Here is a 25,911-nt window from a genome sequence, read left to right on the forward strand (position 1 = left end):
GCGTCCGGCACGTGAACATAAAGATTTCTAGAACTGCTAACCCGGGAAAGAGCAACGTATAACTGACCATGCGAGAAACAACTGACACCGAGATCTACTCCGGCAACACGAAAAGTCTGCCCTTGAGCTTTATTAGTTGTCATTGCATAACACACCGATACCGGGAATTGCGTTCTTTTAAATTGGAACGGAAAATTATTTGGTATAATGGGTATACTGGGGATAAAGACGGTTTCTCCTGCACCGCAACCTGTTACAATTTGAGCGTCGATTATATTTTGTTGCAACTGGGTTACTTTCAGTCGAGTTCCATTGCAAAGTTGTGGTGGTCTTAAATTTTGGAGTAGAATAATCGGAATGCCAATTTTTAAACAAATTTCATGAGAAGGAAGTCCGGGCATATTTAAAGAATTTAAGAATCTATCGGGTAGGTAATTAGTGGCTTCTTGTTCATCGACCATTATATTTATTGATCTATAAACTTTGCTTTCCCCCTGTAGATTCGACAGTATTTTGTTATTAATCTCAAATGCCTGATCATTGCGAGGAGTTAAAATGGATCTTTCGCTGAGCCAAGTATTGTCCCTATTTAATATATTTGTCACCGTAAACCGACGATATCAGATGTGTTTGAGATTGAACTATACAACATAATTCAGGCGTCAAAATAAGTTTTCCTTGGTGTAGTTGTGGATAGGTACCTCCACCAATCTTTAATAATGTATTAGAAAATTGACTATTATCTGGATTATCTCCAGTTCTCACTCGCATGTTTATAGTTAAATGCATCGATTGTATATCACGCCACAAATAAGAGCTTTTCAGGCAAGCCCTAACCGAGCCTCATCAGCTCGGGTTCTCCGTAGTATTACCGGTAAGGTTTGTCGGAAATCACCACAAAATAAAACCGTGATACCGCACATTGGTCGATCATTTTGTTTTATATCCCTTAAAGTTCTGTCTACCGCTTCTACTCCTTTTCGATGGGCCATCGTACACTCATCCCATATGATTAAATTACACTCGCGTAATACCTTAGCTTTGTCGCTATTGCTTGAAATACTACAGGTTGGACTTTCCGTGCGATCTAAATCAATTGGTATTTTAACATAGTGTGAGCAGTTTTACCTCCTGGTAGCAATGTTGCAGCTATCCCTAATGAAGCCCCGGCAAGAGCAATTTTTACCCTGGTTTCGAACGGAAGCTAATATTAATTTAGGAACCATATTGTCCCCAAATTATTTTGAACACTCTCGCACATGCGATCATAGACTGAACGTTGTTCTGCAGTCATCATTGGGACACCGCTTTCTAATGTCGTCAGCAGTTCCATTGGGTTGTAACCAATCTCTGCGGAATATTCCCTTTTAGTAACGTCTCCGACTGAGGTTGGTGTTGGCAATTTTGGCAAACCATATTCACATAGTAATTTACCGCCTACTGCTGTTAAGTTATCCTGAAGAGCCAATAAACACTGATTTATAACAAGATCACGGACATTATCATTAGTTGCGCCTTCATCATTGTGAGATATATTTCTAAGAAAGTCTTCTGCAAGTTTTTCTTTATATTTTTCCCATAATTGTATAGCATCTGACAAATTACAAAATGTTAGTAATGTTACAAATAAATGGATAACCGTCGTGGATTATCACTAATACAGGATTCTGCTAAAGCGTCATCCCAATGCTGATCATATTCAAGCAAATGACGCGGTTTTCAAGCTGCAAGATAAGTTGGATAAACAACATCGTCTACTTTTCTCAAATCTATAAATGAGGTTGGTCCTCGCACTGTGTGTAACAATAATCGCAAATAGAAACACTCAGCGTTGTTAGGATGAACGGTATACACTCTACCAAGAACAGAAGAAGTTCTTTGAAAATACCTGACTCGCCACCTACAGGCCTGCCACGGCGTCTCCGATTAAAGACACCTCGTTGCTTATTGTAGGTATAATACGATGGAACTTCCTCATACAAAAGAGATTTTGCAAAATCATCAGTTTGGCAAAGTCGAAAGAATGCTATTAAAGTTGTTTGTGTAGGGTTCTCTAATCGTTCTGTAACATTTTCGGCGTTGAAATATATACGTTGACCGCCTTCAAGATGAACATCTAGATGAGTCACAGGTGGATATCGTTCGTGAATGTTGAAACTTAAGATCCGCCGCACAGCTTCTGAAGAACTAATATATCTGCCTGACTGAAATCTAGTAATTTCATTATGTTCATTTCTCAACGCAAATGTAGCGTGGTCACTGCCCTTATTAATGTACTTACAAATATATTTTATTGACTCTACACTATTACACATTTCAACATTTATGTGAGTTTGAAATGTTCTAGACAACACAGGCGAATACGGAACGACCCACCTATTATCTAAAGTTACCTGTTGTCTAGACACTCGTTTTTCAACAGTAAAACCACCATTGTCTCTTCAACGACCACGATATAATGGGTATCCATCATGTCCTGTTACAGTTTCATCCACTAAGCATTTTGGATATCTTTTAGTGCAACGACCGTCTTGCATGCAAGTAGGATTCCCGTTAAATGCATCACATGGACCATGTATCATATGGGTTTTAACAATGTCGTATAGCACGCGATCTGCAATCGGACTTGGAATTTCAGCACTGATTAAACTGTCTACATCATTAGGTCGAACCTCATCTTTTAACCATAGCATGATATGTGCGTGAGGTAAGCCGCGTTTTTGCCATTCAACACTATACATATAACACAATACTTCTCCAAAAATGTTATCTTTGGTAAGTAGATCTATCATTAATTTTAATTTTAAATGAAAAACTTGCGATGATATCATGGCGGTCATGCGGTGCTTGACCCTCAAGAAGCTCTCGAGTGATTTCATCCCACTTAGGATTGGTAGTTACTGTAATAAATAAGTCGGGACGTCCATATTTTCTTACGTAACAAAAAGCATCTTGAGTACGTTCGTGCATGTACCGTGGACCATCAGTAAAAAAGAGGGTAAAATAACTAAACGGCCCATATTCACCGTATCATTATCTTGCTGCATGGCGTCGCGAAGGTGTACGTATTCTTCAGCGCGTAGCTGCCTTTGATTAGATCGTAAGTAAACTAACCTTTCGGTTTCAATTTTTGCGTACATATCAACAATAAACTGATTGAAGAAGCCACGAAAACGTTGAAAGTATACAAACCTATTCCGCCTCACTTGCAAGTGGTAACAATAAAATTGAAGGCATGAAATCTTTTTATTATAATTAGGTGCACCTGTATGCGGATCAGTTTGGTATAATAACCATCTTCCCCTCGACAACATATCAGACGATATTGCAAACTGTCATAAGCCCTGTAGGTTTCGTAAATACGTTGCAAACGATTGTCTCTGGACCGGATAACAATATCACGCCTATCACATTCTTGGTCGACCAATACCACAGCAACTTCATTTGTGGATGGAGCATTATAACGCCTAGGATGTTCTTGAGTTGGACGCCTATCGGCATTTATAACAATTTTATAATTGCTATCATCATATCGAGGAAGAGCTTCTAGTGCCGATTTAAAACTGCATACATATGAATTAACCTGATGCAACATGTCTTGAAGTTGTGAAATTAGTTCATAGTTCAGTATTTAAATTCGGGAAATATTGATTTCTTATATTCGACTGTTCGTTGTAGTCGGATACGAAATATATTCGAAGAAACTTAGGTTGGTCTTCAGGCAAAAGGGATCCTATCAAATGGTAAACATGACCTTGTACCTTAAAAGTAGGCATGAAAGGACCTTTTGAGATTTGTTGAGCACCAAAGGATGTCATTTGAAACGCACTATTATAAGTGCGAATATTGTCTAAGAACTGTTTAGATTGCTCATGTTCCCCTAAAAGTAGTGATTTCAATGGTTCCGGCGGGTCTGCGAAAGAAGGCAAATTTATTTTGCCTCCAGAACAACAGAAACCAGCCGACTCCTTACTCCACTTTGAAGCATTACAAAGAACACATACATACATATTGCCCATTAAAAAAGATGATCTGTAATCAATGACTGATTGATGTGCTTTTTCCTCTGCTGATTCTTGAGAACGCGCATTTCTCATCCTCTTAGCATCTCTCGAATTGCGAGATAAAGATGGTCGTTTTTTAGGTGGGATTTTGTATTTTTAATTAACGGTATATTAAATATAGCTGTTGCCCGCGACTTCGTCCCCGTGGGTAGAAGATATAAGTTATGATTCATACCTGCCCTGTTTTTTTTACATTTTCCATTGTATCTTCGCTCCCATTAGTCGCAGCGTGATGGTTTATAGCCTAAAGCCTTCCTTGATGAATGGTTTATTCAACACAAAAATATTTTTTGCAATTTGGACCAGTAGTTCCTGAGATTAGCGCGTTCAAACAAACAAACAAACTCTTCAGCTTTATATATTAGTATAGAGTATAGATTACAAAACGTTTGCCTTCCTCTTCTGTGGATGTAAAGAATATACCTATTACGTCAAGTCTTCGTTTAGCAGACCCCACATTTAATATTCCTGCTGACATCGACAATTTAGTAAGCGCAGAAATATTTTGGAGCATCATAGGCACTGCTACGATTGATTTAGGCAAGCGAATGCCTAAGCTATGCGACACCAAGTTTGGTTGGATAGTGTCTGGACCAATTCCTCAGCTTCATTCGTCTTTTAAAAATCACTCACATGTTTGTAATTTCACCCATTTATTCGAACAACCCGATTTGACAAGATTTTGGGAGTTAGACTCAATTTCTTCGAAGCACGCTCTGTCGCAAGAGGAACGGGATTGCGAATTAAGTTTTAAACAAAACACCGTTCGTAATAATAATGGTAAATTTATTGTTACCATGCCTTTGAAAGCTGATCCAAGCGTTTTGGGCGACTCGTACAATATGGCAAGACAACGTTTTCTATCGCTAGAACGTCGCTTTCAACGGGAACCAGAATTCAAGGCCAGATACATCGATTTCATGGATGAGTACGAACGCCTCGGTCATATGAGTGAAGTTGACAAGTCAGGGCCTCATTCAAACAAGTATGTGGAATATTTCATTCCCTACCATGGAGTAATTCGGGAATCCAGTACGACAACAAAGCTGAGGGTTGTGTTTGATGCATCCGCCACTACTTCCTCCAAAGTATCTCTTAATGATATTCAGATGGTAGGGCCCAAGGTACAGGATGACTTATTTACAATTTTAACCAGATTTCGTCAACACAAGTATGTTGTTACTGGTGACGTCGAAAAAAAAATGTATCGTTGCATAGAAGTAACTCATGTACAACGATCCTTGCTGCAAATTATTTTTAGAAGAGATCCCAAGGGACCATTAAAGACTTATAAGTTAAATACAGTCACCTACGGGACATCATGTGCACCGTATCTAGCTACAAAGTGTCTAGTAAGTCTTGCAAATAACGCTACCACAGACATGGTGAGGTCTACAATATCACGGGATTTTTATGTAGACGATTACTTGGGTGGTAGTTCGACAATACCGGAAGCCATAGAGATGGTGAAACAAATCAAGTCCATACTTTCATCAGCTCATTTTTTCTTTCGAAAGTGCCAATCTAATAGTCCAGAAATCCTCGAAGCAATAGGTAACTCAGAAAAATCTAGTTCATTAGATTTGTCCAGTCACTCCCAGTTATCCAAAACTTTAGGTTTACACTGGTTTTGTAAGGGGAATTTTTAATTGTACCTCTATTTAAAATTTAAGCAAACAACAATTATCCACTAATAATGTACCAGCATATCAAATAAATGACTCTTTATCAAATTAAATAATTGTATATCTAAATGTGTCGTATAAGAAAATGTCTAAAATATATCAAAGTTAGCGACTTTATTTATCTAATATCACTACGAAAAACTTGCTAAAACCACAGATATAAGCATTCTAAAACAAAATTACTCGCCATATAACAGAAATACTGATTTGCACACTAAATTATCCAATATTACCACCGAATTACTAAAATCATTATCTTAAATTGCATAACAAAGAATGCATGTTATAGGTTATCTAATGACTACACTAATTTGCTACTTGTTGAACTAAAATCCCTTTAACCCAACTATATTTTTCTTTGTACAACTGTTTTGTTGAAAACTTATTAGGCGCGCTTTTGACTGCACTCACTCAACGCTCGCGCTAGTCGCATCGCGCTCGCTCCTTCACAAGCACAGCGGCACGAGTGTGAGAGAGAGCGAGTGATGTTATTCCGCAGTCGTACACGGCGCATGGTCGCGTGCATTTGTTATTGTTTTCGTTCATTAGATAAATATTTAACCTGCTCGAGTTTAAGTGCAAATTAGTTTATGAACTATATGGGTGAATTTCCCGGAGCCAAAAATTGCGTGGCATCGATGAAAACGGTACTAAAAAACATTGTTATAATGTTCTAAATTTTTTTTTTAGATAGATGAAATAGATATCTATCTGTAGCACTCAATATTTTGTTAATATAATTAATAGGTTTTCCAAAAAAAAAAGTTAAACCCCAAAATCTTTCATTTCCGTGTTTGTCCACAAGTCACCTTGATGTATTAAATACCTCATTGATAAAAAATGTATCGTTATTTATATAAAAACTTAATTTCATTTTATTCGTGAATAGTTAAAGTATTGCCACGAAGTACATTTATTCAAATATTTAAACAATGTAACGTATGGTTAACACAAAACCGTTTGTCCCAGAACTACCTTTCATCGCCGTGTCCTAAACATATTTCAGTATAGTGCGCATTCTAACGGTTCGCGTCCCCCCCGCTGTGCGTTAAACGTTGCGTATTAGTGTCGTCGAAGGGCTCGACGCGGAACGACGCGTGCAAGTGCATCGGTTTTCGCGCCATAATTGTAAGTATTCGATTTTTTTGGCACTGGACATTTTTTCTTTCATCGCCGTGGCTAGGTCTAACTTTTATTCTAATAAGTTTTTAATCTTGATTGAGCCTTCGATACAATGCCATTTATTGTACGTTTATTTGTGATGTTTTAATTTCTGTGAATTATTAACAGTTTTTTAGTAAATTGATGTAAACTCCTTGATTTTCATCGCCGTGCTCTCATTGCCGTGGTTTCCGTGGACAAAATTTGCTATGGTAATGAAAAAAAATCCACGGGAATGAAAAAATTTTCATTGCCGTGTCTTGTAAAACGGTTTTGTTTCATTACCGTGGCAACGTGTTTCATTTCCGTGGCTTATGTTTTCATCGCCATGGCATGATTAAAAAAAAGGATCTTTATTGTACATTAAACTACTAAAAAATATTTCCACGTTCACATTACAAAATGATATACACTTGACACTCCATCACATGACAGACATTCATTTTTTTTTTCATTTTTATGCGTAGTATTTTACGCGGTTGTAAACAAACTAGTGCACCGCCCCGGCTTCGCACGGGTGCTATAATATACGATACAGAATTTCTTTAACGTTCTTTATTTTAATAAGCATTCATACAATCGTTATGAAACAACATTGGAATAAGCGTTTGAAAGAAAAATTGAATACTTGTCACAGTAATCGTATTTATTTGATAAGGATAAGGACCACTCCCCACAAAACAGCTTCGCAAAAATATTTTGTTTTGAAATAAAGTCAATAGCCAAAAGAATGGTAATTGTGAGTCAATGTTAAAAGATAGACATATGGTGTCTGAGACTATTTTGTAGATCATTTTATGGTGTACAATATTGTAGAACATTATTTTGATGTATGTCGTCGTTAAGCCCGCGTTTGCGATGGATCACTTTTAACATTTTCAAATGCACTTTCAACTTTACATTAACATTTAGATTACGCGCGGCGCGAACGGGTCGGGTAAAAAAATTGACTGATTTTATATAGTTACTCGTATAGTCATCTATATAGTTCAGATAACTATCATCAAATAGCTGATGTAATAGTTTATTTTTTGATTTTCAGGGCTGTTTTTGTGGAGTTGGTTACATTCTTTCCACACTTTATTTATTTATAAGGAAGGAAAAATATTTTTTTTTATATATATTTATAATGACAATCGAATACCGATTCTTCTTGAATATTGTTAGTGTTTCACCACTGTACCCTGTCTAATTATAGTCGTAATAATGGATTGATTATTTCTAGAATGCCAAGATGCCTAAACCGAAACTGTCGGCAGAGGAGAGAAAGGAAAGAAAAAGATTGTCCGAACAAAAGCGACGTGAAAAAATAAGAAACAACCCGGTATTACTTGAGGAGTATTTAAGAAAAGAAAGAGAAAGATATGCAAAAAAGAAGGATGCAGGAGTAATTGTTCCTCGAAGTGCAATGACTGCTTCAAAGCTTCGGAGTCTTCGCAAAAAAAACTTAGTGAGTGCCCTTGCTTCTTATAAAAAAAAACAGAAACTTTTTGTAAGAACACACCTCAAAATGTTACCTATGATGTTGAATATGGTGGAACATCAACGTCGAAGCCAATTGAAAATAATATTGGGTTACCTCATGTAGCTTCCAATGATAACATGCCGATGACACCAATAAGTAGACGTAGCGCGCGTCTTGAATCTTTAAAACCAAACTGGAATTACTGTGACAGTTTGCAGGTCGGAGCAAGTAGCTCAAACTTTTTGGCCACAAGTACTCCTAAACACACACCGCTAGGATCACCTCAACTACCACCAAATAACGGTATAGATTCTACATTACGTCCTGATAGTCCAGCATCAAACTCTTCTACAGCCACGTTAAAATTTCAACGAGATTTGCAACAAAAGTTTCGGCGATACCAAAAATCTAAACACTCCCAACTTATTGCGTTACAAAAAAAAATGGCTCGTGTTGTCCGCGAAAGGAACTTATATAAGAAACGGTTCGAAAGGCTTAGTAAGAAAGGAAAAGATGAAACTACCAAAGAAACTACGAATAGAAGAAAAGAAAATCAGTCGGAAATAGATTTAAATGATAAGAGCGATACAGGTAACCAAAAAAAAACACGAATCCGCCATATTGTATTAAAATTCTTTGAAGATGATGAAAATTCGAGCATGTGTCCAGGAAAAAAAGACGTAATAACAAGAAATGGAACAAGGAAACAGAAACGTTTAATGACAGATACTATAAAAAATTTACACAGAAAATACATGGAGTCTGGCTATCCACCTATTAGCTACGTAACGTTTTCACGTTTGAGACCATTTTGGGTGGTACAACCAAAAATAAATATGCGCAATACTTGCTTGTGTCAGAAACACGAAAACATGGATCTGCTAACTGAATGTCTAAAAAAGAATAATTTTATAAAAGAAAATTCGACAAGTGACGTCATTAAGAGCATGTGTTGCGATATTTATAATTTAGAATGTTTACAAAGAAAGTGTGCTACGTACAAAAACAGACATGTCATGTACCAAGAAATTGATAACTCGGAAAAGGTTGTATACTGGGCCTGGCAAAATCAGAAAAATTCATATATTAAAAACGGAATTGAGAAAACTGCCATCACCGTCGAAAAAGTACGACATCACGTAGAACCGTTAATACTCATAAAACAATTTGAAACTAATCTTAAACCATTCCTTAATCATTGTGCAAACATCCGTAATCAGACCGATGCAGTTAAAAAAATTAAGCAAAATTTAACTAAGAATGATTGTCTTATACACATAGATTTTAGTGAAAATTATAGTGCTAAATATAATTCTGAAATTCAGTCGGTACACTTTGGTGGTAGTAGAAAGCAGTTTACTCTACACACAGCAGTTCTTTATTTTAATATTGATGGTCATGCGACAAAAACCCAATGCTTTTCTACTATAAGTACATCTTTACGACACGATGCTGCTGCAGTATGGGCACATTTAATTCCAATTTTGACTGAAATAGAACAAACAATACCTTTGGTTCAAAACCTGATCATAGTTTCGGATTCTCCTTCGGGACAATATCGAAACAAAAAAATATTTTATATAATGTCTCGTCTTTCTGTTTATATTCCTTCAATCACTAATGTAGTTTGGAATTATTGCGAATGTGGACACGGCAAAGGTGCTCCAGATGGCGTTGGTGGACTCTTAAAGAGAACTGCAGATCGATACGTTGCATCACAGGGAGACATTCCTGATCTTAACTCATTCGTAAATGCTTTGCAGTCCTCAGTTACGGGCGTTAAAATAAAGCTCGTGGAAGATTATGAGGTGACTGAAAAGGACTGGTTACTACCAGACAATTTGAAACCTTTTCCAGGTACTTTAAAAGTCCACCAAGTTGTTTGGGCTGCAGAATCAGGCAACCGTTTAGCATTGCGTCGTTTATCTTGCACAAATAAAGATTGTCTTGGAATTGTCAAAGAATGCCCTCATGGAAATCACTTAGGATTTTATGACTTTTCGTCTAAACTCCAGACCTCAAATCCTATTGCACGCTCATTAAATCGCACTAGATATACACAAAAATCTCTCCGTAATATGCGTCCAGTCAAATTAACTGATAAACTTGTATTGGCTCAAAAATCCTCAACTACTACAACAAAAGCTCCTCCTCAGTTTGATAATAATTTTTTAGAAAATTATGATGTTGTTGATTTAAACTGTAGTGGTGTTAGTGTACTACCATCGTCCTCATTCTTATGTAATGTTGAGTCTGAAATTTTAAAAGAGTTGGAAAAATCTTGTACTTTGGAGGAAAACCTTACTAAAACATCAAAAAAAGCAAATATAGACTTAAGTAGTGATTCTGATGATGGTATATTCAACATTAAACCTAAAAATAGAAGTACTTTTTTTACCCAAATTGATACCGACGACGAAGAGATTTTTTAAATAAAGCTAAAGTTTACTTGATTTTTATTAAATTACAATTGATTATATTAAATATATATATAGTATATATATATACTAAATATATATATATATTATATTATATTATATTATATTATGATACTTAAATTTAATTTTACTTTGATTACATATTGAATAATTAAGACCGCCAAAGAAGTTCCTAATTGTGATTTAGGTAGGTGATTAGGGTAAAATAGCTGTAAGATAAACTCGAAAGGCTGAATTTCCTAGTGCCATACACTCATATTGACTTGTGTTCTTAGGTTAAGATTTTAGATTATTCATTATAATCATGAAAGGCTGATATTTTTTTAAGAGTAAGATATTTTTTAAATGCATATTAGGTACTTGCTACAGTTTACGACGTACAATTTTATGAATAGGTATACCATTTTGATTTGTGATGTTTGTGTTTGTGATGAATAACATATCTTTGAAATAGAATTAACGATACTTTAATAATGAGACGGGTGAAGTTTAAAACGACTGTTAACAGAGCTATATTGTTACTGTTATTTGTTAGATATAAGTTAGAAAGCATTTTTTTTATGCTGGGATTACCAAGTTTACACCCTTTTGTATGGTTTATCTATCTTGCTTGCTTCTCAAAATTAACCATAGACTAAAGGTGTAAACTTGTTAAATCCATTACCGTAAGTTTGTTTTACAAGACTTGATAAGGAAAATGTAAAAAAATATGTTGATAATAATGCTGTGATTAGGTAGGCCTTCGTTTTATCTAGATTTTTATAAATGTTTCTTATTGTTTACTCTCAAATAGTAATCTCATTGTGTAGTTTATATAGTTGGCAATAGCTGTTGCATACCCACTTTGTAAAAGTAAAAGTATTTGTTAATTTTTGTGATGAAGACTTAGATTGAAGACCAATAAATGATTATGTTGCTTTGATTCTATTAACTTTTTCTTTAATTTTACTCCGCTGCGAAAAGATTGCCAAAAGGGTCAAAAGAGTTTGTTTGTTCTGTATGCTTCTCCCTCTTCGAAACAGAGATGTATCTGTATGTAGTTAACTAGCTGTTGCCCGCAACTCCGTCTGCATTGGTTTCAGTTTACAGAGTCCGGTGGTCCCCGTTTCCATAGAAATACATCCCCTAAGTGGTCTTATTGCTTTTACACACCTTTTCAATATTCCCTCGGGAACTGTTTCAAAAATCGGGATAAAAGGTAGCCTTTCTTTTTCATGTCAACGGCTATATGCATGCCAAATTGTATCCAAATCTGTTCACCCGTTTTTGCGTGATCGAGTAACAAACATCCACACTTTCACATTTATCATATTAGTAAGGATAGTAACGATTTTTTTCATTACCGTGGATGGATTTTATCATTCCCGTGGCAATTCTTTCATTGCCATGGACACAGTTTTCATTGCCGTGCATGCATGTTTCATCGCCGTGGCACCGAATTTTCAATCTTGTATATCTCGTTAGTTTTTTAAGCTATCGGCTAGATATTAAGCAAAACTGCATATCTTATCAAAAACTTGACTAAACACTATTTTTTCTTCTTCTAAAGTTAAAGAATAAAAAATCGACGGAAATGAAGATTTTATTGGACCTGTTGAAATTCACCCATATCTTTGTGCATTGTTTTAGTATATTACCTATAAAAGTAATACTTTTTACGTTAATAGACAAGTAACATGGAGTTAAATCGATCATTATTAAAAGCCAGCGGTAGTGGTACACAAAATAATGAAAATGTTCCCGTTTATTGCTCGGATGAAAGCGAAGAAGAAGAACAGCCTTTGGAGAAGAAGAAGAGGTCAAAGGGCAAAGAGTATATATTCGTTAAGAAATTCACAAACGCTGATGAAGCCGAGAGTTTTGTGCAAGCTGAAAATACGTGGTCTGTCAAAGTTTCGCACGACACCGAAGAAGGTAACAAAAAGTTTTATCGTTGTAGGAAAGTCAAATTTCGAGGACCTCAGTGTGCAGCAAGTATTTATTTGCTTTTTGAAGCAAACTCTAGTGAGGTATTACTTTATCGTACCGACTCTGACCATGACCATGAATCTATTGCTAAAGCAGAGACAAGGCATGGAATATGTCAAGAGACAAAAGAAGAGATTAATAAACTTTTCGCTCTACATTTAAAGCCTAAGGCTATATTAAACAATTTGAAGAAAATTGAAGGGCTGACACTGCCCTCAACGAAACAATTAAATAATTATTTGTCTGACCGCCGTCGAGTAGTTTACGGATCACCTTCAATCAGTCTCGGGGAACTACAGGCTTGGTTAATAGAAAATTCTAAAATACCTGTTAATGAACACGAACCCTATGTTATTGCCTACCATGTTTACGAGAGCGAAACTCCGACTTTTCGATTTGCAATCTCTACGAAGTCTCTACTAAAGTTAACCACATTAGCCACAAATATTCATGCAGACGCTACATATAAACTCATCTGGCAAAGTTTTCCTGTACTATTAGTCGGTACTACTGATAAAACTAAAAAGTTTCATCCTATTTGTATTGCCGTTACTACTAATGAGCGTAAACAAGATTTTGAAATGTTGTTTAGAGCTCTTCGCAACAGCGCTTTCTCCCTTTATGCGCACTCGTTAAACCCAAAGTGTTAATATGCGACTCGGCTATGAGCATAATAAATGCATTTAAAGAAGTATTTGGCGAAGAACCTACTATAAAAAAGTGTTGGTTCCATGCTAAAAAATATATTATGAACAATGTAGAAAGACTGGTAGACAAAAAAAAGCAGAAGACTTTATTACAGGATATTGATATGTTACACTCTGCTACATCTCCAGATATGTTCCAGTCTGCATTAGCAGCTTTTATGACAAAGTATGTCGACCAAAGAGAGTTCATTACTTACTTCAAGAAAGAGTGGGTATATCAAAATCGGAATTGGTATCTTGGCTCTTCAAAAGGATCTCCTATTACAAATAATGCGCTTGAATCGTTTAATAGGTCTATCAAAGATTGCCACACTCTGCGAGAACGTTTTCCATTATCCAGATTTTTACTTGTTGTCTCAGATATGGTAAAAGAATGGTCAGGAACCTACCAGATGGAATTATTTTCAAATTCTCCTTCGATCGGGCTCAAAGATTGGACCGCAGGTTACCAATGGGCAAAGTCAGACCGAAAAGTAGTGGTCTTAAAGGCAGATTCAACGAATAAGACCTACTTGATTGCAAGTTCAGGAGAATCAACCGTCCAATTTGGACAAGACTGGAGTTCTTTCGACGAATTCAAACAAGTTGCTTTCGCATATTGGACGGTTGTATTGCCCATAAACAAAGAGCAATGGAAAACTGGTGAATGTAATTGTCCGCAGTTTTTTAAAGACTACATTTGCAAACATGTTATCGGACTGGCTATCAGGTTAAAATATGTCACACCACCTGCAGAAGCTAAAGACATACCTATTGGGATAAAACGAAAACGCGGACGTCCATCAAAAGCAAGACCTGCCCTAATCGTACAATAAAAATATATATTTTTTAATAATTTTAAATAATTTGTTGAAAAAGTCTGAGTAGTCTTACCGTTGTGCCTTAATTAGTGATTATGATGATAACACTTATTTGATTTTTTGAGAACAATAATTTAATAAACATGACTGATTAACTGTTGTTTTATTTAGAATAACTCATGTTCTTTCAAATTTAATAGGTGACGTATTCCAAAAAAACAGATTAAATGTTTCGTTGCACTAAAATGATAATTAGATTTACTATAAGTTAACAGATAGTAGTTCAGTAAAATAGCTTTAAACATCAAACAGTGTAGTATATTTGATTTATTTGATGGGCAAATTTAGTGTGCAATTCAGTATTTTTGTTAGCAATTGCGAATATTTTGATAGAAAAATGTGGATTTACAGTTGTAAGATTAAATACTACCCGTTTTGTAATACTGACACTTTATCCTTTTTAATCAAAGCGACACATTCTTTCGGTGATCAGCCAGGTGTTCGATCCTTTAGGACTGGTTGGCCCTTGTATTGTTGAAGCAAAGTTAATAATGCAGCGACTTTGGGTTGCAGCAGTCCAACTGGGACGACGAAGTTTCACCTGAGTTAGGCGAAATGTGGTCTACTTTTGTTCATACATTTCCCAGTCTAAACAAATTAACTATTCCACGCTGGGTAAGCTGTAATTTAGCAATAAAACATGAATTGCATATATTTTGTGACGCCTCGGAAAAGGCTTACGGTGCATGCATATATGTTCGGTCAGTACGTAGTGACGGATCAGCAAATGTCCAACTCTTAGTGTCCAAAAATCGTGTAGCACCAATAAAGACTGTAACCATTCCGCGCCTTGAACTTTGTGCTGCGCTATTGGGTGCAAGACTGTGTACCACCGTAATAGAATCTCTTACTATGCCTATAGTTAAGCGACTATTTTGGAGCGACTCGATGATCGTATTGGGATGGCTTAACATATTGCCTAACCAACTAAAACCCTTTGTACGTAATCGAGTCGCTGAAATTCAGGAAAGTACTGCTGGAGATCGGTGGAGGTATGTACCTTCGAAGGTCAATCCAGCGGACCTTGTCTCCCGCGGATCGAGGGCCGATTCCATCGGTGAATGCTCGTTATGGTGGTCGGGCCCTAATTTCTTGCAAAGCTGCGAAAGTAGCTGACCTAGCTATTATGCCCTGTTATAGCGTGAAACAAGATTTACCTGAAGTAGTGTGCAATTTCCTTAATCAAAATAATACTAATATCAATTCTAATCAATCATCTAATAATTGTTCGATCATTCAGTCATTAATTCACAGGCATTCTAATTTCAATCGTCTTCAAAGAATCATTAATTATTTTATATTAAAAAATCCTAATTCCAAATTGCATGGTGCGCTTTCTTGTGATGAACGCTTTATCATGTTTACTACTTAGTGCACAAGCAGAGATGTTCCCAAAAGAGTATAATATTTTAAAGTTGGGAAAATCTCTGCCTCGTAAAAATCGGTTAATTTCATTGACACCATTCGTAGATTCAAAGGGAATTATACGCGTTGGAGGCAGACTTGACAACTCCCCTTACGCGTATAACACTAAACATCCAATCTTACTTTGTAGTAAACAAAAATTCTGTTTCATATGCAACATAAAAAATTGCTCCACGCCGGTCCACAATTGTTGTTAGCAAATATGCGACTGAACTATTGGCCTTTAGGCGGCAGGAACCTTGCTAAGGCTGTTTTAGATTCAAATGTCAAAACTTACAACCAATTATGGGACAACTTCCTTGTTCAAGAATCAACATTGAATATCCATTTTTTAACTCGAGTGTTGACTATGCTGGCCCAGTCCTGATAACTGACCGAAAGGGACGCGGTTGTAAGCTTACAAAGTCTTATTGATGCATCTTTGTTTGTCATGCAACAAAGGCGGTCCATTTGGAGCTCGTCACCGACCTAACAAAGGAAGGCTTTATCGCGGCTCTGAATTGTTTCACGTCTCGTCGGGGTAAACCTCAGAGTATATTATCAGATAGTGGTACTAATTTTGTGGGTGCTAATAATGAATTAAATGAAATAATTACTGACTCGAATGTTGCATCCGAAATGCCACAGCAGGGCATTAAATTTATTTTTTCTCCTCCTTACTCTCCGCACTTCAATGGCATGGCCGAAGCTGCAGTAAGGTCTACTAAGACCTATCTTAGGAAGTTGCTAAGTCTCACCAACTTCACTTATGAGGAACTAGCAACCTGTCTATGTCAAATAGAGGCCATTTTATATTCTCGTCCTCGAACTCCCTTGTCCTGTGATCCATCTGATTTGTCCGTCCTCACTCCTTCCCATTTTTTAATTGGACGAACACTCACGTCTTTGCCGTCTTCACAGGTTCCTGACAAGCCCATCAACTGCTTAGACCGCTTCAAAAGGATCGGATACATCCGTCAACACTTTTGGCAGCGATTCGCTAATGAATATGTTTTCTCACTTCAACAGAGAACCAAATGGTCAGTTGCTTCAGATAGGAAGCTCACAGAAGAAACTCTTGTGCTCATCCGAGATAAAGCGCTTCCACCACTTATTTGGGCGTTTGGTCGTGTAGTGCGAACCTATGCGGGAGTCAACGGAATCACACGCGTGGCAGACGTGAAGACGAAGAGAGGAGTCATCACGAGAGAGTTCAATAATCTTTGCCCTCTTCCTTTCGAGGATGTCAACAGGCGGGAGGATGTTCACGCGACGATCGCGTGATCATGTGAACTGGTTTGATCGGCGGCTGAGGCGCGGGCGCAGGGTAGAAGACCTGCGCGCGGGCGGCGGCAGCGAGCGGCGAGCAGCTTGGGTGGGGGCCACTCCGCCAGCAGAGGGCTTGACTGACGCTTGTGTCCCATAATTAACATCTCTGTACCGCCACTTTCGTTTGTTACCTTGTAATATACCTTAATTTTAACCTAACATTCAGTCCACGTTATTTCTACATCTCCCTGAGCTCCTGAACACTCTTTTTGTAAGAATCATGTTTGAAAAACTGCTTTGAAAAGCTGAGTAGTTTGTGCTTCTTCAAAAGATCTGGTTTTACTATTTCATAGTACTTTTTCTTCTCTTTATGTGTCTTTAAATTACTGTACCTATCCTGTAACTGTTTAGTTATCACTTCTGATAGAAGAAGCTTCTTCTTCACAATTTCAGGAACTCGAATGATCCTTAAAAGTGAAGTTACGTTAGCTTCCGGTGAAGTCTGATATTTTTTTTTTTGTCTTTGACATCTCTTACGGAATGTTTATTTTCTTCTTATTTCTTGTTTCAGTCTTTCCTGTAATCTGGATATTCTTGCATAAAGTATTCCTCTACGCCTTCTGAGTTGCTGCCTTCTCCGATTAACTGCCAGATTTCTTAATTCAACATTATTTTGTCCAGGTCCTGGGCTAAGAGGTGGTGTCTCATCTAACAGTCTTGCTAAATTCTTTCGCAGCGTTAGAATTTTTCACCGGTCTTTTCATGAAAATTGCATTTTTTTTCGCATTTTTTTCATTTTATGTACCTTCTCAGCGTTTATGAACTTATCACGAATTTCATTAAAAACTTTTATTGTTAACAGTTTGTTTTTGTTTAGAATTCTGTAGTTCTAAAACATGTTGTTATAAACAATAATTTATTTTTTCTAAAATTAAACTCTGTTTTATTACTAATATCCATTATCTACTCATGAAACCGATGTATAAAAATCTTTATATTTTTTTTTCCTACGAACTACTAAATCATTATTCAAGTCATATAAAACAATTATTTTCATACACAAAAGTACCTTCTATGATTAATCAATTTGAAAAGTTTAAGCTAAGTACTTTATTATTAAGAATAATTTTACGATATTCACATCGACCTCATGTAATTTATCGATAAAGGATCATAGGTACCTAGGTCCAACACTAGTCAAAGGTAAAACCGAAAGTTCGGCTTTTTTCAAAATAGTACCTATTTTTATTCAGTTCGTTTCCTACGCTAATCGAATGTGCATGTGCTGCAAACGTGTAATTCGCGGACTAATTATCGTGTAGGCAGACAATTTTATTGTGTTAAGTAGAATAAGTGAGTGTGTTGTGTGTGTAATTTTTTAATTACGATGCCTAGTAGCCCGATAGGACATTTTACCGCCCGGGAGAATGGCAACGTGCTAATGTGTTATGGCGAAGCACGTGGTAATGCGAGTCTCGCGTTGAACATTTACCGGACGCGGTCCTTTTTGCCCCGGGTTCAGCAGTAGATTTTGCGCCGCGCCCAAATTTGTGTGCACGTAGATGGCGGACATTTCGAACCTTATCTGGTTAGAAGTGAGCGGGATTTAGGCAAGAGTAAGTTTGATTTAATAATACACAAGACACAGATTGAGGTCAGAGTAGTGTAAATTGTTTGATACATTTCTTTTTGTGATTGTTATTTGTTACATCACAACTTTTTTTATAAAATGCGCTCGCGTTTCGATCGTGTCGCCGAGTGTCGCCCTCCTACCACATTACGCAGAGCGTAAAGATCGCGTGGTAACCAATTCACTGCGTGCTCAAAAATGACTGAATCTATAAATATTAATTTCTGACGGTAGCGACTTCTTTAATCTATACTTCTATACTTTAATATATAAAGCTGAAGAGTTTGTTTGTTTGTTTGAACGCGCTAATCTCAAGAACTACTGGTCCAAATTGAAAAAATCTTTTTGTGTTGAATAGACCATTCATCGAGAAAGGCTTTAGGCTATAAACCATCACGCTGCGACTAATAGGAGCGAAGATACAATGGAAAATGTGAAAAAAACAGGACGGGTATAAATCATAACTTATATCTTCTTCTACCCACGGGAACGAAGTCGCGGGAAACAGCTAGTGGTTCGATATGTAGCGAGCGGGCAGTTTTAGCGAATAATAAACAAAAATTGTAATCATAGCAACTGTCAGAATGCTGTTGTTAGTGTCATTACATTTCGAAATTAAAACTAAAATCATTTGTGGAGTATATTATTATCTATGTTAATAATTTGATCAAAATCTTATATGAATAACGAAACAAATTTTTTTCTTAATGAATCGACAAAATGTATTCGCAAAATTCTGATTATGGATTAATTTCGTTAACTTCCAATAGTACTGACAAACAAACCGCTGTCGCCATCTTTATCGTTGACTCTTCGCAAAAATATAGTTCAAATGTCATTTAGTTTCGAGTAGTGATTTATTTGTCTTAAATAATTCGGTTGATGTAGATCAGGGGTTCCCAACGTTTTCTTGGTCAGGGACCACTTTGATATAGTTTTTTCGGCAGGGACCACTATTTAGTTATTAATTAACTAAATTTTAGTGTAGTAAAATAAACTGTAATAATCAAACTGAAACTTTAATTCAAACTCTAATATGAATTACATAAAAAGAAATAATAACATTTTAGGATAAACTTTCGTAATTAAATTAATGCGATTTCTGAGCTTGCATCTTCTTCACGAGTTCGGCTATCATAGGACTGATATTGTTACTCAGAGCCACACGTAAATCATCACTTACTTTCAAACGATTTCTCGCCTTGTTTTTTAATACCAGCAAAGCAGAAAATCCTTGTTCACATAAATAAGTGGTTGAGAAAACGATAAAATAGCGTAAGGCGATTTCTCGAAGTTTAGTATAAGAAAGTGCTTTTTTACACCAAAATGACTCAAGTGAATTCGATTCAAAAGCATCCTTGCAGTTTCTGTCATTTTGTAATTCAATGAGCTCTTCTTGGATTTCTTCTATATTTCTATAACTTCACTAGCGTCCGTGCTAAAAGGGTTACGAATCATTTTTTGATCAAGATTAGCTTCTTCGTTATATTCTGGGAAGTAACGATTGAATTCATCAATCAACATATGTAAATGAGTCTTAATGTTTTCTTGAATATTTGCTGTAAAAGCGTCATACTTTTTGTCTTCCACAAGTGATTGTAATGTCGCAAACGCAGAATAATTATTTTCTTCAATTTTACGTAACCACAATTGAAGTTTGCAGATAAAAGCACGAAGTTTATCTTCAAAAATGAATATATTTGCGACATTCTCTAATTTTTTGTTTCCGGAACCTTGCAGTTGTATATTTAATTTATTTAAATGTGTGAAAATATCCACAAGATACGCCAAGTCCATCTGACACGCCAGATTAGTAAATTGTTTCAACAAATCATTATTTTTTTTGTCACCCAGAAAAATCTCAACCTCTGCTCTCAGTTCATATAATCTTCCCAGCATATTACCTTTCGATAGCCATCGAACTTCGGTATGAAAGAGAAGTGTCTCGTGATCAGAGTCCATTTCAGTGCATAACTTTTTGAAAAGTCGTGTATTTAAGGCGCTGCTTTTAATAAGATTTACAATTTTTATGGCCATTTTTAGTGTATCATTGAGGCATCCAGGAAGAGTTTTTGAAGCCAACGCCTGGCGATGTATGATACAGTGCGTTGTAATTACATTAGGATTTTTCTGTTTTACTAATGTCGCCAGCCCGGAACGTGATCCCAACATTGCTGGAGCACCATCGGTACAGAGGGCAGCGAGTTTATCCCACATAAGATTATGTTTCTCGAAAAATTCGGATATTGAGTTCATGACGTCGATACCTTTTGATGTTGTGTCCAGTTCCCGGGAAATCAATAACTCTTCTTTAATTATGTTGTCGTCGTCTAAAAAGCGAACAAATACAAGTAGTTGACAACAATTTGAAATGTCGGTCGACTCATCACACTGCAAAGCGAAAAATGGCGATTTTTTTATTCTTGACACAAGTTGCTCCTCTATATCACTTGACATAAGCTCAATTCGAGCTTTGACCGTGTTATTGGACAGAGGTATGTCTTGTATTTTTTTCTTGGCCTCTAATCCCAAAACTTCTTCGACGGCTTTGATCAAACAAGGTTTTACGAGTGTTTCTCCAACTGTGTGTGGCTTTTTAGATTGTGCTATTAATTTAGAAATCTCAAACGACGCTACTAATAACTTTTCCGATGTTGCAAATCTCGAGCCGCTAGGCCCGAGTTTCATTTTTTTTAGGACCTCTAATTTTCCTTGAAAGAATTCAAGCGGGCGGTTAGATAAATCTGGATGTACCGTTTCTAAGTGGCGTTTCAATTTTGCTGGTTTTAACGCTTCATTTGCGAGAACGGTTGCGCATATAACGCACTGTGGTTTTATTTCCCCGTTACTTTCTATCGAGGTAAATCCAAATTTTATATAATTATTGTCATATTTTCTCTTAGGCGCCATGTTCTGAAAATAAGATACAAAAAAATGAAACCGAATACAAACCGAAAAAACAAAAGCGTAAGATCAAGTTCTATAATATGATCGTGCTAAGCTAGCTTACATAAAAATATTTTTGAAATAATAGCAAAGGTAGTTTTAGTTTACATTACAAAGAAATTTAGTGACCAGCAAAAGGATTCGAATACCGCGAGCCCGCGATGAATCACCAAAAATTCAAAAATTTAATTTAGTTTACGCTTCTTTGCAAAAATGAATAAATAAAAATATACTACTTTGCCATACGTACGATTCAGCAAAATGAAATAAATAAATATACATAATACATATACGTATTGATAACGTCGTTCACTTGATAACGATCCGAAAATCATCATTTTTAATACCCTGAGAAAGGTTAATCGAAATAAAATATTCACTCACCTGTATTTACGAACTATTTCAAGATATCAATTTAAGAACAACGATCAGTAATAGGTAACTAATAAATGAATGATTAACTTCCTCACACAGTTAAGTAATATTACGTGTTATTACTGACACTGAAATAGGTAAAACCATAGAAATCTAAATAACAAGGTAATAGAAATGGCATACACCGCGGCGATCTATCGAAACGCATGTCTCCGGTGGGCGGGGCTTCAACACATTCACAGCAAATAACTACGCAATCACGCAAACATTAACATCGAGAAGACCAAGCAAACAACACTAGGCCGTACGTCTATTGTAATAAGGTTGACTTTGTCGTTGTATGGATTCACTAACTCACACAGTCATTGCATTTTTTTGCATTAGTTGTAGTGATTACGTAAACTACACTAGGGATTGACTACGGATCCGAAATATAATGAAAGACGAAATTATGAGTGACAATGTTTTTTGTTGTATTCTTCTATGGATTACATTATAATATGTACCTCCGTACAAAAAAAAAATTCGCTAATTGTCGGTTGACAAAAAAAAATATTATTAGGAAATACTTGGTAGGTAGGTTTGGTATATACGGCGACTTTTTAGTCGTCTTACAAAAGCAGCCCAGTTCATGTATCGAATGACTAGAAAACGTTCAAAATAAAAAAATAGGTATTTATGAGATTTGGATAAATTTAAATTGCAATTTTTATTCAATGCTATGCTATAACGCAAGGCGTACTTTTTGAAACATTCAGTTGCGAGCGCGGTCCGAGCCGTAAAAATGGAGAGGGGCGCGGGCGGCGGCGCGGCGGCGGGCGGCAAGTTATCAAGCATGCAACTAATTTCATAGTGTATATTCGGCCTAAGTTGTAGGGTACCAATTTCGTTTACCCGTGGTAGTCATCCACTTGTCTTTTGTATTTATTTGCATTCTGCGGGATTCTGAAATAAAAATATATTCAATAACATGTTCAGAAAAACAAACGACTATTAAAATTGTTAATTTTCGTATACAATGTTCATTTTGGATAATTTGTCCGCACTTAACCACATCACTATTTCTGACAGTTTTGTGCGGCCGTACCACTACAAATACGATCGCATTAATAAATATTATTTTTCTTTATACATTTCTCTTTTTACAACGGTGCATTTCTGTAAGTCTCTTACTGCAGTGGCAATGATTAGTAAAGAATGCAATTGTTGCAGGACGGTGCGATAGACATATGGTTTATAATGAAAGTTATGTTTTGAAATTTAATTTTGCAATAACATCAATATTACTGCAATAATTTACTTACCGATAAATGTTATAATATTTATTCATGTTATTACACGATGCAGTTGAATTTCCAGCCTGAGAAACGCCGCAAAACACCATTTTTAGTGGTTCTTGCTGTGACGACGTTCCGCGAGCGACTGAGAGTAAGTTTACGCGCTGGTGTCGTCCGAGACACCAGTGTGGCGACAAGGTCACGCGGCGTTGGCACTTCTATTACCTTGTTATTTAGATTTCTATGGGTAAAACAAATGACGTTGTATCGTCTTCGCAGAGACGCGCGGAGGCGGCCGGCCCCGCGTACCGCGCCCCCTCCACCCGCACTCTAACGCGCTGGGCCACGTTCACAACCTAAGTGTAGTTGTTTGGTTGTTTTTTAACTCGCTCAAAGGCTCGGAACGAGGTCGGTTGTTTAAGAGCCATTTCACAAAATGATTGCGCTCAAGTTTAGGCAAAAGAGTGCGTCATTGTCTTTGTGTGCGTAGCGAGTCACACGAATGCAATATAAACAGTGTAACATGAGAGTCAAGACCGACGAAACAATCTTGAGCCGTTATTGTAATATGTTTTGGTAAAAATTATAGATTATGAAAAATTTAATATTTTATTTAGCGTAATGCGTTTGCACATTACGCTAAATAAAATAAACAAAGAAACACTGATAGGTATTATGTAAAATACTTATAGCAAATGATACTTATAAAAAAATGGTAAAATAGAACACGGGGTGGATGTACAATGGGGCCGGTGTTTCCTTGTCGTCTACGTCGAATCAAATACAAAAGTGCTACCCTCTTCCATGCGGTTTAGACGGTTTATCATTCTAAAATGCTAAAAAATAACTATTAATTTCCGATATCTACATATAAATCAATGTTAAATATAAAATAAAGAAAATAAAATAAAATATAAAAATAAATATATTTAACCAGACAACTGATATACCTACTTACTTATTACAAACAATTAATAAAAAAATATATAATTATTTTACAAAAAAAACACATCTTAACAATATGTGAAAACAAACAAAATCTAAATTACGAAAAAAAAAAAATGCAAAGCGGATCAAAATTATGTGGTCGTAGTATAATATTCACTTTATTTCGTGAGCGCTCGGAAATCGGGACGACGGAAAAAATTGCACAGGTCCTTCCGCGACGGGCGCTCGCGCCGTTCTGATCGGTGCACACTTACGTTTAGTAATTTATTGTGATTTAGACTGATGTTAAAATTGATATTTTGACAAAATTTATGCAAATATTGTCAAAATAACTATAGGGTTCGATTGTCTAAAGAACATAGATTATTTTGGAATAATTTTATTTTCACAATTATTTCGTATTTCAACCAAAAAACACGTATAAAAAACAAAATAAAAGTGAAAAATTGGTCGAAGAATTTATTTTTTTACTCATTAATGGTAATAAAATTCAGGAATCTATTTCATTAAACGACTACAAAAATACATGTCTGACCCTGTATGTATTTTTTTAAGTTTCATTTATGAGTATTATTGATAGATTCAGGACTCCGAAGTTGACTCTGCGGCAATTTTTCAGTAAAATGGTTGTGGGAGATGCGTCATTACAAATAAAACAAAGCGATTTTAGTAAATGTGTTTCATTAAACGTCAATATAAAAGATTAACCTACATTTTATATTCGTTCAATAAATTCTAGATATTACCTAAGGTGGTAATAGAGAAGCTCAAAGTCTTAACAATTCGGGAAAAAATGTGAAATGGCTCTTAACGTCAAATTGGAACATAAAAAACTTTGGAGTCAAGTCAACTGTCATCGACTGACACAAGATACTTCGAAAATATATGGAATATGACAACCGAGCCTTGAGGCTCTGAACGACCTAGAGTGCTGCGTGCACGGCGCGGCGACCGACGGCTCACCGAATTTAGCGGGCGCGCCCGCTAAAGAATTCATTCGCGGACCATATTTTGGCTTCTGCGGACCACTGGTGGTCCACGGACCACTGGTTGGGAACCATTAATGTAGATAAACGAACTCTTTTTGTAATTGCAGCGTGCCGTCGCTTTGATAACTGTAGGAGCATTTGAAGTTGTATTGACAGGTCTGCTGGAGGTCATGAGAACATGTCTGTATTCATTGATTAAAACAAGGTGTAGACTAGGGATTCGTCAATTTCATTCATAAATAGAAATGTATCTTCCCATAAACGATTGATAGAATGTTTTCTTCTTGCTCTTTTGGGTTTTAGTAATTTTTCGTTAATAAATTGAAAGCGGTGTCGTGGATACCTAGGTACGGTTATTTGGCGAAACTTTGGAGAGGACTATATTATATCTTGCGGTTGTTAGCGATAGATTTGTTGAGTTGTTTGGCACATGCCGATAATTATAATCTGTGCATCTTTCCATACTAATATTATAAATGCGAAAGTATCTCTCTGTCTGTCTCGCTTTTACACCAATACTACTGAACCGATTGTATAGAAATTTGGTATACAGATAATTTGATTAAGGACATAGGCTACTATTTAAATGAAAAAAAAAGGGTTGTAATGGGGGCTAATGGTAGGTCAAAACTAATATGAAACTCACAACATTGTTTGTTAAAAGTAATGAAATATGTGCCCTACACATACTAATACACCCCTTAAATTCAGACTACCACAAGGGT

General features: G+C 36.3%; 1 protein-coding gene across 1 annotated transcript; it reads right to left on the reverse strand.

Moving 5' to 3' along the window:
• Nucleotides 1-19,484: 19,484 nt before the first annotated feature.
• On the reverse strand, nucleotides 19,485-22,115 carry LOC113507372 (SCAN domain-containing protein 3-like). Its single transcript, XM_026890233.1, has 2 exons — nucleotides 21,798-22,115; nucleotides 19,485-21,542 (listed from the first exon to the last, which is right to left on the reverse strand). Exons 1-2 carry the CDS (start codon nucleotides 21,877-21,879, stop codon nucleotides 20,059-20,061), a joined length of 1,566 nt encoding a protein of 521 aa, XP_026746034.1. The 5' UTR covers nucleotides 21,880-22,115; the 3' UTR covers nucleotides 19,485-20,058.
• Nucleotides 22,116-25,911: the final 3,796 nt, after the last annotated feature.

Source organism: Trichoplusia ni, unplaced genomic scaffold (assembly GCF_003590095.1).
Source record: "Trichoplusia ni isolate ovarian cell line Hi5 unplaced genomic scaffold, tn1 tig00001859, whole genome shotgun sequence".
Taxonomy (NCBI): Eukaryota; Metazoa; Arthropoda; class Insecta; order Lepidoptera; family Noctuidae; genus Trichoplusia; species Trichoplusia ni.

Coding starts and splice junctions, on each gene's coding strand:
- LOC113507372 (XM_026890233.1), bottom strand. CDS start 21,879: ATGTATATTTATTTATTTCATTTTGCTGAATCGTACGTATGGCAAAGT. Junction 21,543..21,797: donor TATTCATTTTTGCAAAGAAG/CGTAAACTAAAT, acceptor CTAAGAGAAAAT/ATGACAATAATTATATAAAA.